Source organism: Eptesicus fuscus, chromosome 2 (assembly GCF_027574615.1).
Source record: "Eptesicus fuscus isolate TK198812 chromosome 2, DD_ASM_mEF_20220401, whole genome shotgun sequence".
Taxonomy (NCBI): Eukaryota; Metazoa; Chordata; class Mammalia; order Chiroptera; family Vespertilionidae; genus Eptesicus; species Eptesicus fuscus.
This window is the reverse complement of record NC_072474.1, coordinates 101,994,738-102,014,490: the sequence shown is the minus strand read 5'-3', so window position 1 is coordinate 102,014,490 and position 19,753 is coordinate 101,994,738. Positions and strand designations below refer to the sequence as shown.

The following is a 19,753-nucleotide window of genomic DNA, read 5'->3' as shown; positions in this document are numbered from 1 at the left end:
TAGCCTTTTATTATATAGGATGATGGTGAGAAGTACATGAGCTAAAAATCCTCACTTCCCATAAAAACAAACAAACAAATAAACCCAGTAAATATCTGAAACTGGTAAATTAAAAATAGCAATATACACTTGTTTCTTGAAATATGGAGATATATACCAGAAAAAAGTGGTTGTCCCTGGATAGTGGGCCAATTATGAGTGTGTGTGTATGTGGAGGAGTGTATAAGATAGAGAACTTCTATGCTGTTGTTGTAATAAGTCTTTTAGTGGATTTCACCTCTTAAACTATTTGCTGCGTGTAGATACAGTGTAGGTGATTAGATTCTGAAGCCAACTAACTAGCTATGTGACCTTGAGCAAGTTTTTTTTACCTTGAGCTTTACTTTTCTTATTTGTAAAACTAGAGGTCCGATGCCCGAAATTTGTGCACTGGTAGGGTCCCTAGACCTGGCCGTAATCAGGGCCGATCTGTGGGGTGACCGGCGGGGCGATCGGGGGGGCTCCCGCTGGCACCCGCCTTGGCTTGTGACTAATTTTTCAGAAATTGAGGCTCTACCTGCTGACAATATGGTTAGTCCTTTTCTTCCTGTGGTCATTAGGGATAGTTGTCCCTGCCTTTCCTGAACCACAGGGCCTGGATGTGTAATGATTCTGACTGCAGGATGCATGGTTTGTCTATATCCGTAATCTGTCTGTATGAGTATTGAACTTGGTGAGACTCAGTGAGTCATGAGGTACTTACTATACTGGATGGCCTTTAAATCTAGGTCACAATGTTGTATAGACTCATCCATGTTAAACGGAAATTCCTATAAAGTTGCAGACACTATCATCTGTTTACTAATTCAGTCAGGTGGAGGCAGCAGGGTGGAACTAGAGCTCCGTGGTATGGTTTAATGTTATTGAGCCCCACTATGGGTCACTTAGCACCATCCAAGTTCTGGGAGTGCAAATGTGTATGAGCCATTCTGTCTTCCAAGAGCTTTGGGGTAGTGGGAAGATGGACAAGTAAAAAAATAGTTTTGATCTGATGTGATTATATGGTTTGGTAGAGGTTGAAAAAGGTAATCCATATGCATAGAGAGTTACCCAAATCAGCCTGGAATATCAAAGAAGGTATCCCAGAAGGCACGATATTTTAGGGGAGTTTTAAAGGAAATTTGAGTTTAGGGGCCAGGTGTACTGATGTTGAATAAAAAATAGTCCAGACCAGTGGAATAGAAAACGATGTTCAGAGTTTTTTTTATGCTCCTCACATGTCTTAGCATAAGTATAATTCCCCATTGTGACTATAGAACCTAATACTGAAATACTTATTGGACTTAAGTCCCTCTGTAATATGAAGATCAAATTTATTTTAAAAAATCAAATACATTATCATTAATTCTAATGATTTTAATGAAGGAAGAGTTTAAAATAAATGGAAGACAATGCTTGCAAATGGAAGAATAACATTAAAATTTTACCTCTTTAATCTGAAAAATTGGTAACATGATGCAGTGTTATTTTAAAGTACAGATGAAAATCAAGTGTAGTTAAGAATTGAAATATAATGGTAGTTATTTAAAATTAATACAAAAATGAAATGTATGTGCATATTAGGCTCAATAACTGTCTTCTGAGGGACATTAGTAAATTATGAACTTAAATAATAATAGATAATTGGGGAGGATCAAAATTAATTTTATTTTTTAAAGAAGAAGGAAGTTTGGTTTTAGCAATTGAATAGTAACAAAACACTAAGGCAATTAAATATTAATAGAAATATTTAATTACTTAGGGAAGAAAAATAATACAAATAAATGGGATTGTTATATATTTTAAAAATAACAGACAAACATAATTACTTTCCTTAGACATTACTAGATAAGTAGAGGAAGTCTGGAGAATAAATCTAATTTATTCTTATTTTAGCAGAGCACTTGATAGTCTAATCTTACTTAAAAATTAATTACGTTGTTTTGGATATTTTCATTGCTTAGTTGATTAAGAGCTGAGTGAAGTACAGTACCATAGAAAGCATAGATACAGAATTATATTGCTAATTTTAAACAATGATATTAGAATTGACCATTGTTACATATAGTGTGTGCAGATGTGTGTTTCAGGAAAGAGTTGAATGTTAATATTTCTTTCCTCAAAGGATAATTCATTTCTTACTTTACTGATTAGCCTATTACCTAAAAAGACAAAAAATCAAGAACTATTTTTAAAATAGTTTTTTAAAACATTGACATCAAAGTAAAAATTTTCTTAGGTAAAAGAAATTAGGAGAAAGAAAAATACTACTAAAGGCTCTACCTTTGGAGAAATATTGTATATTTAAGTTTTTCCCCATAATATGTTGATTTTTCCTAACAGCTTTTATCTTTTCATGTTTTTTTCTCATGAAAATAAAAAATGTAAATGTTACGTAGCAATACTGTAATAAAAAAAGTCATGGTTGTTCTGCTCCTTAATATTGAATCAGTGCATTACTATTTAAAGGTTCAATAATGGCTTTTTCTTTTTCTTCTTCTTCTTTTTTTTAATCCTCACCTGAGGATATTTTTCCATTGATTTTTAGAGAGAGAGTGGAAGAGAGAGGGAAAGACAGAAATATCGATGTTAGAGAAACACATTGACTTGCCTCCTGCAGGAGCCCCTACCAGGGCCCGGGCCAGGGAGGAGCCTGCAAACGAGGTATGTGCCCTTGACCAGAATCAAACCCGGGACACTTTGGTCTGCTCTATCCACTGAGCCAAACCGGCTAGGGCAGGCCTTTTCTTCTTTAGATGTTTGAAGGAAGCAAAGATTCGTTTTGTATTGTGATTTTTATTTACGCTGATGTTTAGGTGAAGATTATTACTTTTTTACATGTAGCAAAGTCTGAGATGTATGTTAATTCTGTGTGTGTTGTTTTTCAGAAAGAATTATTTGTAGAACTCGGCTTAACTACCGGACAACTAGGTATAGATGATTCTACACAAGTGCCTCCTGGTTAGTATTTCTCCCATATGGCATATGATCAATGATAAATGATAAATGAGAGCGAGGTAAAAATGTATCTTGTTATTTCCAAATGAATCTAGTAACATTTTTATATCTGAAAACAAAGAATGCTTTTGCCTCTCCTTGGTTTCTACTAAGTATTGAATAGAATTCTGTATGTTATCATGATCAGAGTGCAACTTGATCTTGTCTTTTTATTTGAAGCTCAAAATAATTCCGATAAGTCATTGGACATATACAAGTTATTTTGTTGGCAAAATCTTCATTGGCAGCCCTCATCTATCCCTTTATTGGACAGTACTATTTATTTATTTTTATTTTTCATAGCACCAAATTACACAAACACAGACATTCTACCATGAATGAACTCAGGCTTTAAAATCACTATCTCTTAAACCAGGGGTCCTCAAACTTTTTAAACAGGGGGCCAGTTCACTGTCCCTCAGACCATTGGAGGGCCGGACTATAGTTTAAAAAAAAACTATGAACAAATTCCTATGCACACTGCACATATCTTATTTTGAAGTAAAAAAACAAAACGGCAAAAACACCCGCATGTGGCCCGCGGGCCGTAGTTTGAGGACGCCTGTCTTAAACCTTAATCATTTAGAAAATTTCCCTAACTTTTCTCTTTTTGTATAGAAGTGCAATATGGTTATTATAAAAGCCCAGGTTCATATTTAGCTATAATAAAAAGGAAGTAAAAATTGCTTTAAAATGTGGGAGGCCTGTATTGTAGTGGAACTAATACTAGACAGGTGTCAGGGAACTATTCTAGACTCTCATCTGCCACTGGCTTGCTGTGTGTCCTGGACAAGTCGCTTTACATCTTTGCACTTGTTTCTTCCTCTATAAAATAAGGAAGTTGGATATTTATTATTCTTAGTAATATTAACAAACATAATAATAAACAGTTATTGAGCATATGTTATGTGTTATATGTATATTGTCTCATTTTACTCTCTCAGCAATCTACAAGGTGTGTTTATTACCTCCTTTAAAATTACTAGTTTTTAATGCCTTGGGGAAAGTGCATATCATACGATAATGATTCAAGCAATTTTTATTAATTGGACAAGTACAGATTAATAAATTGAAGCCCCCTCTTAATCTCCTTCAATTTTTACCCTCCAGGTCAAAGACCACTATTCAATTCCTCCCGGCATAGATTGGTTTTGCCAATTCTTGAACTTCATATGAATTAAAACATATAAAGTTTTGTTATGTACTCTTTGACATTTGACTTCTTTTGTTCACTGTTGTGTTTGTGAGATTCAGCCATATTGCTGTGTGAATTTATATATATTTTGGGCTTTTTGCATTATAGTGTCTGTTGTATCAACATACCACACACATTTATTTATCCATTCTACTGTTGATGGGTATTTGGGAAGTTTTAAGTGTGGGGCTATTACAAATAAGGCTGCTGTGAACATCCTAATGTGTGTCTTTTGGTGAATATATGTTGAGTATACACCCGGGAATGCAATTTCTCGGTCCTAGGGTTGGCATAAGTTTAGCTTCAGTAGATAACTGCCAAAGGAATTTTAAAAGTGGTAGTACCAGTTTACACTTCCATCAACAATGTGTGAGAACAGTAGTTGCTCTGTATGCTTGCTTATGCTGGGTGTATTCCATCTTCTTTGCTTTAGTCATTCTGGCATTAAATAGTGGTATTGTATTATGGTTTTAATTTTTTTTCTATGATGTGAGATAGAAGTAATACCACCATTTAAAGTTGAAGAAGTGCAGATGTGAAATAACTTGCCCAAAGTCACAAAAACTAGTGAGTGGTAGAACCAAGATTCAAAACTAAGAAGTCTGCCTTCCTGAATGGGAATTGGTTTCTTTATAAAAGGTGCCCAACAGAGCTCCCCAGCCTCTTCCACAGCGAAAAGTCAGTACACTACAATGCAGAAGAGGATCCCCACCAGAATTGACTATCCTGCCATCCTGTTCTTGCACTTGTAGCCTCCAGAACTGTGAGAAATGATTTTCTGTTATTTATAAGCTACCTAGTTTTGTTTCAGCAGCTTGAACAGACTGAGACAGATATCTTAACTTATACTTCTGTTCATGGCAAGTGATAATCTATAATAATAAAAGCATGCTATGCTGATTAGATCGGATGTCCTGGACTAAGCCAGGCCTGCAGCTGCCATGGCTGCAAGGGAGGGATCCAGGCAGTCGCCCGCAGCTACCAAGGCCTACTCTTGTAGGAATTTCATGCATCGGGCCTCTAGTCATATATAACTAACAAAAGGGGAAAGAGATAGTAATATAACCTTGAATGATATCTATGTTTTTCACTTTTGAAAAAAATCCTTAAGAATTGTTTTAAATCATTCTAAACTTATAATAGCTATGCTTTAGAAAACCTAATTTTTCTCTTAATCTAGAGTATAGTTCTTTGATTCACTCATAAGACAACAAATGTGGGTGAGATCCTGATAAGGGCCAGAGACTAGTGAATACATAGATATGACATAATTTTTGTTTTTAGGGAAGATATAAGATTGAGATAAGACTCGCCTGGCTTTGGCTATTATATACAAGGGGTAGTTGGAGCAGAAGAGAGAGCACCTCAGTAGGTCGGGAGGAAGTTGAAAATCTTGTTAGTTGATGCAGTTATTTTTGCTCCCTGACTTTTCAAAGCAGGACTGCTGAAAATGGGGTTGAATTAGTGTTCATCCAATGAGCTTTTTTTAGTGGTATAATACTGAAATTTTTTGCCTGTCTTGAGAATTGCTAGGCAACAGAATTACTTGGAAAGAAAAATGAGGTCATATAGAACTACTTTTGCCTGTAGTAAAAAATAGTTTTTTTATTTTTTACTATATGTCTATGGCTTTGGTTAAATTGGAAATGTAATGCTAAATATTTTGAAAATATTGCTAATAGTATTTGGCTAGAGGCAAGTTTCATATTTAGGATTAAGTTTAAGTGTGATTTACAGAAACTATATCCTTCCTACTCATCTTTTTAAAATATATAATTAATTTTATTTTACTTTTTTATTATGTATTGGTTTCAGGTATACAGCTTAGTGGTTAGACAATCATATAATTTACACGGTGTTCCCCTCATTTCCTACTTATCTTTAAAAACCTGAATTACCTATGTTTTACCCATACTGATTTTCCATTTTTATATTTGAAGTGCATTTCTCACTAACTTATCAGGTTTATATAAACGTTGGTAGGAGAATCCTTATCATTATAATGTAGAATCTGTATTTAATAATCATAACAAAGTCATACATTTATTATTTCTATAAATTCTCATGAATATACATTTATTTTAAATACACACACACACACACACACACACACACACACACACACATACTTACTATGGAAACCAGTGATAAGACCTATGCTGTGAGAGGAAAGGATGAGCAGAATCAGCATTCTTTCATGAACAAGGGGGCTCATATTTCTGATATTATTGTCTGAATATACATAATAATTAATCTTATTAGATGGGGGTTCTGCTAAATAGACATTTTCTCAGGTTGTTATTTCGGAAAGAATAAAGCATCTTCGTTTGGTACAGCATTTCCTGAGTGTGTGCCATGAAACATTCACCATATGCCCTGTGAAAAAGAGGATCTTGTTTTCAAATAAGGTTTGGGAAGGCTAAACCATATACTTTTTAAAGATATACAGTTACAGTGCGGTTTACCATGTTAAAAACTGTGAGAAGTCCTAAGTAAACATTGATCTTAGCATCTTCTAATTACATTTTACCAGAGAACCTTTTTTTCCAATCAAGATCTCCTAATGTATATGCATCTATTAACATAGTGGTCCTCAGACCATTCTTTGAGGAATGGAAATTCTGGTTCTGATTTCTTTGGGTGTCATATTCTTGGACCATAGTATGGTACTTGGAAAGCAAAATTATTGTATTTCATATAATAGAATAAATTCTGTAAAGAATTTATTTTGTACTGCTTTCAGTGTATCACCTGGTAGTATCATCCACTTTTGTAGAGACAAGAATTGGCTGACAACCTTTGATTCTTTGGTTACTAAGTCTCAGCAATCATAGCTAATTAAAATGAAACAACAAGTTAAGATACTTAGGATTGACTTAACCAAGGAGGTAAAAGACCTGTACTCAGAAAACTATAGAACGTTGAAAAAAGAGATAGAGGAAGATATAAACAAGTGGAAGACTATACCGTGTTCATGGATTGGCAGAATTAACATCATTAAAATAGCCATACTACCCAAACCAATCTATAGATTCAATGCAATCCCTATTAAAATACCAATGGAATAGTTCACAGATCTAGAACAAATACTCCAAAAATTTATATGGAACCAAAAAAGACCATGAATAGCTGCAGCAGTCTTGAGAGAAAAAAAAAGTTGGAGGAATAACAATACCAGATATGAAGCTATACTACAAAGCCGTTGTAATGAAAACAGCCTGGTACTGGCACAAGAAGAGGCATATAGATTAGTTAAACAGAACAGAGAACCCAGAAATCGACCCCAGCCATTATGCTCAATTAATATTTGACAAAGGAGACAAGAGCATACAGAAAAGACAGTTTCTTCAATAAATGGCATTGGGATAATTGGACAGGTACATGCAAAAAAATGAAACTAGACCACCAACTTACACCATATACAAGAATAAATTCAAAATGGATAAAAGACTTAAATGTAAGTCATGAACCATAAAAATCCTAGAAGAAAACGAAGGCAGTAAAATATCAGACATCTCACATAGCAGAATTTTCACTGATACAACACCTAAGGCAAGAGAAACAAAGGAAAAATAAATAAATGGGACTATATAAAAAGAAAAAGCTTATGCACAGAAAAGAAACCAGCATCAAATTGAAAAGGAAACCCACTGTATGGGAGAATATATTTGCCAATGATACATCAACATGGTTTTTAATTGAGGTATAATTACATACAACATTATACTAGTTTCAGGAGTGTAACATAATGATTCAATATTAGTACATATTACAGAATGATTACCACAATAAGTCTAGTTAACATCATTTACCATACATAATTACAGATTTTTTTTTCTTGTGATAAGAACTTTTAAGATTTACTCTCTTAGCAACTTTCAAATATGCAATACAGTATTATTAACTATAGGCACCATGGGTGTATATTACATCCCATGACTTAATTATTTTATAACTGGAAATTTTTACCTTTTGACTCCATTTACCCATTTCGCCCCCACCTCTACCCCAGCCTCTGGCAGTCACCCAAAATTTTGCTCTTTTTAGGATAAAATCAAAGATGAATTAGCAGAAACATTTTGGTGTTTTGAGACGATATTCTGTTTTATTTTAACAAAAGAAAAGTAGTTTGTCATTTTTTATTCTAATTAAATGCACTTAACTCTTCATTTCTACAAACTTTAAACTGTTTAGAAAAATGATTTTATGCATATAAATATAAATATTCCTATCCTTTTCTATAGAGCCATTCAACTTTAAAATAATTAACAGTATTAATACCAAAAAAATATACCCATTATTATTTTAAATATGGCTGATCATATTTATGTTTAATGATTTTATTTTATCTTTTTTTTAGAACTTTTTGAAAATGAGCATGTACGTATTGGGCAAAAAGGTAAGCTTTTGATTATACTTATGGTAATTTCTGAAAATGAGACAGTCCTAAGTAAATGTCTTTATCATATACCCCCACCCCCAACTGAATTTTAATCTCTAAAGAGCTAAAACTCTAAAAAGGAGTAATATTTAACTGCGTAGATACCATAATGAGAATCTTTCTAAAGAGGGGAAATGCATCATTTGGCTTCATCAATAAATGTCAGATAAAGATGTACACAGATGGTTCACTAAAAAGGAAATAAATGCAGACACACATTCTTCAAGGATGTTAGCTTAATCCATTCAGCAGTAGAATTTAATTTCAAAATCAAAGAGGTAGGTTCTCCCTTTGATGCACCCACACACTTTCCATTAATGTTAATGGGAATATGCTCTGGCATCAGGAGAAAATGTAACCATCACACTTACCGGCGACTGTTCATAATGCTGAGACTTAATAACTGGAGCGGTGCCTAGTGTTCTGGGAAGTAATGTTCCCATCTTCTGAAGATTTTTTCTTTGTTTTTGTAAATCCTGTTTTATCTTTGAAATATGAACTACAAATAAGTCTTTGTGTCAGAATGACCCTTCTAGGGCAATTATATAGTCATATCCTAAACTCCCTGGTATAATTTTTCAAAATCATATTTATTTTTTAAACTTCATTTGTATGAATTGACATTTTTATTAAACACAATTGCAAATTTAAAATTTTATTTTTTAATTTCATACTTCTTTGTTTTGTTTGGTTTTGTCATTTTCACTTAGTATATTTTTCTTCTTTTAAGAAGAAAAATAAGGAAACAGTACTGTTAGACAAATGTCAGTGGTTAGCTAATATGTCTTTTTATTTGTGTGTGTGTGTGTGTGTGTGTTTGTATTTTTTTTTGTGGGGGGGGCTTTATTTCCAGACTTAATAGCTGATATTTTCATTAAAAAAACAAAACCCACACACAAAAATGAAGAAAAAAAGCAAAAGTATAATATATCAATTTTGTGAACTTGGCTACTTATGAAAAATTTTGGCTTCCTTAAAAGTTAGCACATTTTTTTGGGTTTTCTTTTAAAAACCCTCTTTTTTGTTGTTTTTGGAAGATAACTAAGAATTAGTCACCTAATAGAATGGTTATCTTATATCCTTTATAATTTTTAGCCAAATACTTTAAAAATCATACTAACTCCAAATACTAGAACATTCATGACTTAGTAGAATGTGCATAAGAAACTTAGGGTTTCTATAGATATGACTTTACCTGATCATAGAATCCAAAAATTATTATATATATGCAGCACTAGTTTCAGATTCACGGAGCTTATAATTAAAGCAAAGTTATCTCAAGGTAACTTCATTAACAGTTTTCACCAGGCAGGGTAGGAGGTGGAGGAGCTGAAGGCTTAAAACTTGTAGGGCTGTAAATAGGGCCACATTAAAATACAGAGAGCAAAGGAAGGTTGTCATGATGTGATATAAAGATGAGATGTTGGCTTCCCAAAAGATTTTTAATTAAAGATCCCACTGTTATTTCTTAAATTATGAAATTTCTAATGAGACTTTAATATATTTTGCCAGTTCTAGCAGAACAAGATAGTGCTGCTGCTCAACAGTATGTCAGACAAGGAAGCCCCACAGCACTGAGAGCTGAATTATGGGCTCTCATTTTGAATATTTCCAGTCAACCTGAGGTAAGAAGGAAAAGGATGAGCCAAAATTTGAACTATTGATTTTTTATTTTTCAGACCAGTTATTCAAAATGGAAATACTTTTGTTCTTTAGTCTATTATTTACCTTCTTTTTTTGTTTTCAAACACTGTAGTTTTGAGTTATATGACAAGATTAATATAATTTAATAATTGTTCTTAACATAGAAGTCTTTGTTATTAATAATTAGTTAGATAGTGTGTACTTATCCATACAACAGAACAATCAGTAAATTTTTAAGAAATGGGGTCTGCCAATTTAGTTCATGAAGATGTGTGGTAGAAATGGGTTGTTACAGTAGGAAAAATAAAGATGGCAACTCAGTATAAGTCAATGAGATATATTTATTGAGCATCTGGTATTGGCCAGGTGTAGAAAATGTAGTTGTGAGTAAAATAAAGCCCTATGTAGAAAATGTAGTTGTGAGTAAAATAAAGCCCCTATCCTCTTAGTGTTTATAATACCACTAGAGGCTCAGTGCACAAAATTCCTGCATGGGTAGGGTCCCTAGACTTGGCTGGCGATCAGGGCCGATCTGTGGGGTAATCGGTGGGGCAACCGTGGGGCCCCTGCTCGCACCCGCCTTGGCTGGCCTGACATCGCCCACTCACCAGCCCTGCCCCCACTGCCACCACCTGTCAGGGCCTGTGGGCTAGGGGGCAGCTCCTGCGTTGAGCATCTGCCCCCTGGTGGTCAGTACGCATCATAGCGACTGATTGTTCCAGTCATTCCGGTTGTTCCATCATAACAGTTGCTTAGGCTTTTATATAGAGAGGGTAATGATTATTATTTATTAAAGTTTGAGGCTGACTTTGTAAATGTGATTGACCTTTAACTTTTTTGTGTTACTTTTAACTCTAGGATATCTTGTATTATGAGCAGCTTAAGACCAATGTGATACAACATGACCTTTTGGTGGACAGTCTTATTTATAAAGTAAGTAAAAGTTTTCATAGTTTTTTCATTTCATTATCATCATTAAACATTTTTGAGAGTCTTTAACATGCAGGGCATGCACTATGTATAATGATACACATTAACCTTGAAAAATAATTCTAAGTGATCATTATACTTATAAAGTTAAGGTTGACCTTCAAATTTTGCAGTCTCCATCCAATGTTATCTTCTTTCCTTTTGAACCTGTCCTCATGAGCCTTTACTGGTCCTCCCATTTTTTAAATTAAGAGAATGATAACGGTTTCTTATCCTTATAAATTTAAGTTTACCGCACAAACTAAAAAAGCAACTGAAAGAAATATCAGACTATAATATTTTTATCTTATTTATTTCATTCTTGTGGATCTACTTGTTTATTATCTTGTATAGAAGGCATTTTTTAATTTTTTATTTCTCTTAGTTTCTAGACATGGTTAAGCATGTCTCAAGTGTTATAATAGGGATGCATTGAGTTTTTGTCTCCATGTATCTGATTAGAAGTTGAGATGTAGATGCTGCAAACATGATAAGAGGGTATGACTAACTCTGAATTAACAATTAGGCTATTTAAAACAGTTGGATTTTTAATTTAGAACTTGTAAGATAGAAGAGAAGGGTATATTATTTCACATCTCAGAAATGGGGGAGAGAAGATTACACAGTGAGGACCTGAAGATTTGTCTGGGAGAACATGACAACTACAAGTATTTAATGACTGCTTACTATGTGCCACAGAGTGTTCCAAACTCTTTACATAGATTGTCATTTGATTCTGACAGCTACCTTAAGAGTAGCAGATACAAGCACTTAGGCAATAAATGTATTTTTTTTCTTGGGGAAAAATTGCATTCTACAAAATCATGCATTAAAAAAATAGAGCTTATGGGAAAAATAGGGTTGGGTAGCTTTTGCAGTTTGTAACCAGAGTACTAACAAAGGCAAATAATTGGTAGCTTGGGAGATGAATTGGGTAGCTCAGGCAGGCTGCTCCTGCAGGAGCTATTAAAAATGTACAAAAACAATAAAGTAGAAATGCTGGAATAATGTAGATTGAAGTGGTAGGCTGAGCTATAGGGGTTGATGCTAAGGTGGGCATGAGAGGAAATAAAACAACAAAGGCTGGGTGTGCCTTTCTGAAGAGGGAGCACCCAGTGCAGTCATTCATCTTTAACGTTCTTAAATACAGTAATAGGGATCATCCTTTCATGATTGCAATTCTACTCTTGCTGTTTTGGCTCCCCTTTTTGAAAGAAAAATTGCATATGGACCAACACAATTTCCATGTTATACTGACATTATTTCCTTACTCACCAGCCACATAGTGGCATGTGTTATAACAAAACAGGAAGTACTCTTTTTTTTAGCACTTTACAGCTGAGGGAACCGAGGTAACGGGAGAGGAAAGAAACTTGTTTAAATTTACATATTATGTAGCAAAGACAAGATTTGAATCTGGGTAAATTGACTTCTCAGCCACACTTTTAACCACTAGGCTCTCAGGGAGCAAAGATGAGCAGAGTTAAGAGGGAGAGTCTTTTGATAAAAAGTCTCAATTCTCAGAGTTTTTACATAGATTTGGATCAGAGATACCACTGTTAATTTTGAGGTTATGATTGTGCTCAGGCGATTTTTTTTAGCAACAGTACGAGAGATCTTTTGGCTTTAAGACTTTCAACCCCTTTCCTAGTCAAATAAGAGAAGACTCACAAAAAAATCAGAAAATCAGGGAGCATTGCCTTTACTGCCAGGATAAATTTCAGTTTGAATCAGTAAAGAAAATCTGATGTGAGAAAGAGGTAAACAACTTGTGTCTGAAGAATTGAATATAAGTTTTGGCAGAATCAATCCTGACTGTCCACAACATGAGTGTTTTTAGGAAGAAATCTGTCTCTGATTATTCCTAATTTGTGTTAGTTGATCTCTGCTGATCGTGTTGAAACAACTCCAAATGTTATTAAAATCAGTCCTTGAGGGAATGAGCATTTTAAAAAATTATTTGAAGTTTCATTACAGCTCCCTTTGGCAAAGACTCATTTTTAATTTAACTGAAAATAAAGTCAATTATTTTAGTAGTTAAAGAAATGAATGGAACAAGGCAATACTAAATATAGAACATCATCAAACCCTCCCTAAGCTAAATTACTAAATGTTTCTCTCTGGACTATATTTTTTCACAAACGTGTGTTTTATCCACATCGTCTACAGTTTCCCATCACTTACTATGACCTGACAGCTTATAGTAGTGTTTGCCAACCTTTTCCTTTTTCTAACCTCCTAAGATAACTAATTTTTCTCTAATGTAAAAGTTAAATACCAAAGAAAAGATTTTGTTGGATAAAGATGAACTTTGGAGGTCCACAAACCATTGCAATACGTAAAATTTTTGGCGCCCAAGAACCAATTCTGACCCCCTGAGGGGCAATATCAGCCCTGTGGAGAATGTGGATCTCCCTCTCTGCCCATGTTGTCTGCTGATGTAGTGGACTGGACCCTGTCTTCTCTCTTAATCTTAGGTTTTTCCAGACCTAGCACACATTCAGCCACTTCCAGCATCATCCATACTCATTTCATCCTCTTTTTGCTGCTTTGCTCAACGGCTCAGTTGAATTTTGTAGACTGACCAATATTATCAGGGATTTCTTCAGTATTTCTTTGTAATTGTTCCCATTCTTCTACTCTGTATGTTTTCTTGCTGATGAGGTTGTAGACTTCTTAAAGATAAACATTGTCTTACTTGTTTGGTTTTTGTAATAAGTGATGCCTTGCAAGTGAATGATTGCAACGGCATGGTAGATTTTTTGTATTTTGAGGGTATGGCAAGAATGGACCTGAACAGTGAAGGGTGAGATTGGAGCAGTAATTTGGGGCCAGATTGTTATTATTGTTTCTGGATATTATGATTACATCTATTTTCCCACTATTTAAGTTATCTAAGTATTGGTTTAAAAGGAGATAGAATTGAAATAAATACTAAGGAATTACTAATGAAACCTTAAAAGTGTCAGCAATTTAATGTCAAATAGTATATCACATTCTATATTAGTCAAGTAAATTTAGAGCAGTGATAAAATTTAATGGAGAAGTTTGTAGTCCTATATAATAAAAACCTAATATGCTAAGTGTCCGGTCGTCCGTTCAACCAATCAAAGCATAATATGCTAATGATATGCTAAGGCCGCTCAACTGCTCGCTATGACATGCACTAACCACCAGGGGGCAGACACTCCAACTGGTAGGTTAGCTTGCTGCTGGGGTCTGGCCAATCAGGACTGAGCAAGATGGGCTAGACACAGCACTCCCGCTGTCCCTCCTCGGCTGGCCAACCTCCCGCATCCCTCCCCAGCCCTGATCGTGCGTCATTGGGGTCCCTCGGGCTGGCCTGTGCCCTCTCGCAATCCGGGACCCCTTGAGGGATGTCGGAGAGCCGGTTTTGGCCCGATCCTGCAGGCCAGGCTGAGGGACCCTACTGGTGCACGAATTCGTGCACTGGGCCTCTAGTCATACATAAAGTAGTAAAGTCATTTTAGTATTCTTTCCAGATATTACATTTATGTCTTAGCACTATAGACATATTTATTTAGGTTGTTTTCAGCAGTCTCTACTTTTAATTTTAGGATGTGAAGTTGACGGCAAGCAATGATGATTATTATTTTGTATTTGAAGATTATTTATATCAGGTAAGTTAAAAATTACAATATATAATGTTCTTGTTTTAAGTTCTCTAATTCAGATAACTTGGGAGATATCTCTGTTGTTAACTGAATCCTCCTGAAATCCAAGCCATGCTTATTTTATCTCAAATTAAATGTTCTAAATTTGGGAGAAAGTTAACTCTTGTTCTTTTGTGGGATTATATGGGAGTACAAGATTTTGCACACTGAAGTCAGAGTGGTGTTTTTTTGTGTGTGTGTTACTTTAACCAGTTATACTTTAGGGTGGTTTGTTATATAATACTAGAAACTGAAACAGGTTCTGCTGGCCAAAAATGCAACAATTTGAGCATCAAAAAGTATAGTGACCGACTCCATACAGATCAACTACATTAAAATCCACAGCTCATTACTGATATATTTTCTAAAATCTCATTTGTCACTTTTAGAATTTGCTAGAGCACCAACTTATTCTAAAAATTGATAAATAAAGGAAAACATCAAGCAGATATCCTATATATCTTGCTTTTTCTGTACACATTGTTTTCTAGGATAGGCAAATAGTTGCTGAAGGAAAATTCATTTTCTCCACTCTCCCCCCACAACTTTATTGAGATATAATTGACATATAACACTGGGTAAATTTAAGTTGAACAATATGTTGGTTAGATACATTTATTTATTACAAAATGATTATCACCACAGAATTAGCTAAACTTCTAATCTGTCATATAATTACAACTTCTCTTTTGCAGCAAGAACATTTAAGACCTCTCTAAGCAACACTCATGTATATAGTAGTGTTATTAGCTATAATCATCATGCTATACATTATATCTCCAGAATTTGTTAATCATATATAACTTATAATCTTATAACTTTGTACCCTTTGACCAATACCTCCTCATTTCCCCCAGCCTGCATTCCCTGGTAACCATCACTCTACTTTCTGTCTCTCTGACTTTGCCTTTTTAAAAAAGATTCCATATGTAAGTGATATCATACATTATTTGTCTTTCTCTGTCTGACTTATTTAACTTAGCATAATGCCCTCAAGATTCATTCAGATTGTCACAAATGGCAGAATCTCCTTTTTTTTATGGCTGAATAATATTCCATTGTATTTATATACCACACTAGAGGCCCAGTGCACAAAATTTGTGCACGGGGGTGGTGTCCCTCAGCCCAGCCTGCACCCTCTCCAATCTGGTACCCCTTGAGGGATGTCTGACTCCCCTGCAGGCCTGAGTCCCCCCCAACTGTCCTCCACTGCAGGCCTGGTCCCCTGCAACTGCCCTCCCCTGCAGACCTGGTCTCCCCCAACTGCCCTCCTCTGCCAGCCCGGTCACCCCTAACTGCCCTCCCCTGCTAGCCTGATCACCCACAACTGTCCTCCCCTGCAGGCTTGGTCTCCCCCCAATCGCTCCCCCCCCCCCGCAGGCCTGGTCCCCCCCAACTGCCCTCCCCTGCAGGCCTGGGTCCCCCCCAACTGCCCTCCCCTGCAGGCCTGGGTCCTCCCCAACTGTCCTCCCCTTTAGGCCTTGCCCCCCCCCCCAATTGCCCCCCCCTACAGGCCTGGTCCCCCCCAACTGCCCTCTCCTGCAGACCTGGGTCACCCCCCAACTGTCCTCCACTGCAGGCCTGGTCCCCCCCAACTGCCCTCCCCTGCAGTCCTGGTCCCCCCAACTGCCCTCCCCTGCTGACCTGGTCTCCCCCAACTGCCCTCCTCTACCAGCCCAGTTACCCCTAACTGCCCTCCCTGCTTGCCTGATCGCCCACAACTGTCCTCCCCTGCCAGCCCGGTCACCCCTAACTGCCCTCCCTGCTTGCCTGATCACCCACAACTGTCCTCCCCTATGGGCCTGGTCCCCCCCAACTGCCCTTCCCTGCAGGCCTGGGTCCCCCCCAACTGCCCTCCCTTGCTTGCCTGGTCCTCCCAACTGCCCTCCTCTGCCGGCCTGGTCACCCCCAACTGCCCTCCTCTGCTGGCCTGGTCACCCCTAACTGCCCACAACTGCCCTCCCCTGCAGGCCATCTTATGGCAGCCATCTTGTGTCCACATGGGGGTGGCCATCTTGTGTCTTGGAGTGATGGTCAATTTGCATATTACTCTTTTATTAGATAGGATTTTATGGGTTTACATTCTATTCTAGATAAGGAGATAAGACATGGGCATTAAAAATGTTTTTAAATTGTTTTAAAGTGTTTATGTCAAGCATTGGATATTAACCTTTTGCACTCGGATGTCGAGTGTGACTTGACACGGTTAGCATTAGAATAAAGGAATCGAGAAAAAAGCAAGCGAGTGCAAAGGGTTAAAGAAATTACTATCACAGACAGTAAGTACTATAGGAGTGTGATTTAACCTTATTTTTCATTTTTATCAATATTTTAATCTACATTGTATTAATTTTAAATTTTATATAATTTTTTCAGTCACAGATCTCATGGCCTTTGCTGCTTATAGAACTTTGGAAATGACACTAAATAAGCTTTAATGTGGATCTTTATCCCTGTAACATAAGTAAAAGGATAATTATACCATCCAGGCTCTGTCTTTAGGAATTATGCAGAATTAAATTTTCCTCATGTGGATAGTTACTCAAAATATACTCTCCATGATAATAACTTTTAATCATTTATCTGAATTATTGGAGAGAAGTTGATTTTAAATAATAAAAAGGTAATTGTACACATTAAAAATAATATCTGATTATCAAAAATTGAGTTCCAGTTTGTCTCTGAGGAAAATTATTCATATATGTATGTATTTGTCTGTGTGCGTATGTGTATGTGTGAGATAAGACAAAAGAAAGCCTTTTTTTTTTATAATTAATTACAAGCTTTCCTTTGGCAGAGCTTCCTAGCAACATAAGTGCTCTGTGGGAAAATAGTTGGTGATAATGGAGTGAATTTTATGTTTCTGGTCATGTTCTGGGTCTAACCTATTTATTGGGTTTGTGACTAGATTACAGAATTAGATGGCATGTGGCATAGCTGTGTCTGTATACAGATGAGAAAAGTTCAGCAATCCCTCTTTAAGGAAAATCTGGGCCTATGTTACAAGGATACACAGATATTGTTCCTGAATGACTCATGGTAGTTACCTAAATTTTATAGCTAACAACACTGTCCAGTATACAAATATGTATTTTTTGTTAATCCTCACCCAAAGATATTTTTCCATTGATTTTTAGAGAGAGTGAAAGGAAGGGGGAGAGAAAGAGAGAGAGAGAGAGAGAGAGAGAGAGAGAGAGAGAGAGAGAGAGAAACATCCATGTGAGAGAGAAAAATTGATCACTATGACATGCACTGACCACCAGGGGGCAGACGCTCTGACTGGTAGGTTAGCTTGCTTCTGGGGTCCAGCTGATCAGGACTGAGCAAGATGAGCCAGACATGCCCTGGAGCCCTCCCGCAGTCCCTCCCTGACTGGCCAACCTCCTGTGTCCTTCCCTGGCTCCGATCGTGCACTGGTGGGGTCCCTCAGCTTGGCCTGCACCCTTTCGCAATCCAGAACCCCTCAGGGGATGTCAGAGAGCCGGTTTCGGCCTGATCCTGCAGGCCAGGCTGAGGGACCCTACTGGTGCACGAATTTGTGCACCAGGCCTCTAGTATAGAAACCAAGTTTTGAGTAATGAATCAACTTTTTATCATTCTAAAATTCAGTTTTTATTTTGCTTGGAATTCTTAAAAATACTTCCTGGTGCTGAAAGTCCTAAATTATGTGAGAGTTTTAAAATGTGTTCAAACAGAAAATGCCTCTTATTCCATGGAAGTAAATTGGGTATTGTGAATATCATTTTCAGGTTCCATACTTAATGGCATCATGACAACCTGCAAGTTAACTTTTTGTCCAAAGTGTATAAAATATTCATGGGGAAGAATTTCTTTATAGTAAAGGGGACTTACTCTTTCTGTTGTATGACAAATCCTCTGTCATATGCTTGGCTTATGTTGCATATGCTTAATAGTAGTACTGACATTTAGAGTATGCCCTGGTTACAAATATTTTAATGCCATTGAATGGAGTTTAAGGAAGAACCAGATGCAAGCATATATGCTTTATTCATGTATCCATTTAAACAAATTAGTGAGTGAGTGTTTTGATACAGATACTGTATCAGGTGCTGCATAAGAAGATTAAGCTCACATTTTAGTGGAAAATGAGGGGAAGGGCAAATACATAGTTATAATTTGACAATTATTTTGATAGCTCTATAATTTGTAATGTTCCATACAAACACAGTATGTATGAAGTAAATTCTGGGAATAGGGCAGTTTAGGCTTCAGAATAGAAATGTAAGAAATGTCTGGTTCTGAAAAAAAAATAAAAGCTCTCAACAGAGAACCCACATGTACTCCCATCACTGCATGTACTTCACCTACCTGCATCTGCACCATCTACTCAGCTTTCCCTGTTATTATGGTGGCACTGTCCTTGCTTTTATGTTTGATAAAACCAGTCCCTGCATTTGGACTCTAAAATTCATCTCCCCTTGGTTCTCATAGGCAGTGCAATTGTAGTTTTTCCATTGTCAATTTCCCTATCTTCAGATTTCTCCTCTCAGTATATAGATATGCCATTAATCCTCTCATCTGAAAATTAAAGCAAGATAAAATGAAACAAAAATTTTTCTTGATCCTATATCCTTTCCAACTACTGCCCCACCCTCTGTTTCCTTATTCAGCACAACTCCTTTTTAAAAATCTGTAGATACTGTTTTCAATTTCCTTCCTCCTATTCTCTCTTGAACCCTCCAAAAGCAGACTTCTTTTCTTTTCTTTTCTTTTCTTTTTTCTTTTCTTTTCTTTTCTTTTCTTTTCTTTTCTTTTCTTTTCTTTTTTCTTTTCTTTTCTTTTCTTTTCTTTTCC

General features: G+C 36.2%; 1 protein-coding gene across 3 annotated transcripts in view; it reads left to right on the top strand.

Moving 5' to 3' along the window:
• Positions 1-19,753, top strand: part of TBC1D19 (TBC1 domain family member 19) — a 100,050-nt gene that overhangs the window by 42,582 nt on the left and 37,715 nt on the right. For all 3 annotated transcript variants that reach the window (XM_008140200.3, XM_054729669.1, XM_054729673.1), the window contains 5 exons: positions 2,907-2,979; positions 8,571-8,609; positions 10,164-10,276; positions 11,154-11,228; positions 14,843-14,905. In XM_008140200.3, the coding sequence (XP_008138422.1) occupies positions 2,907-2,979; positions 8,571-8,609; positions 10,164-10,276; positions 11,154-11,228; positions 14,843-14,905 (363 nt within the window). The remainder of the gene's footprint in view (positions 1-2,906; positions 2,980-8,570; positions 8,610-10,163; positions 10,277-11,153; positions 11,229-14,842; positions 14,906-19,753) is intronic.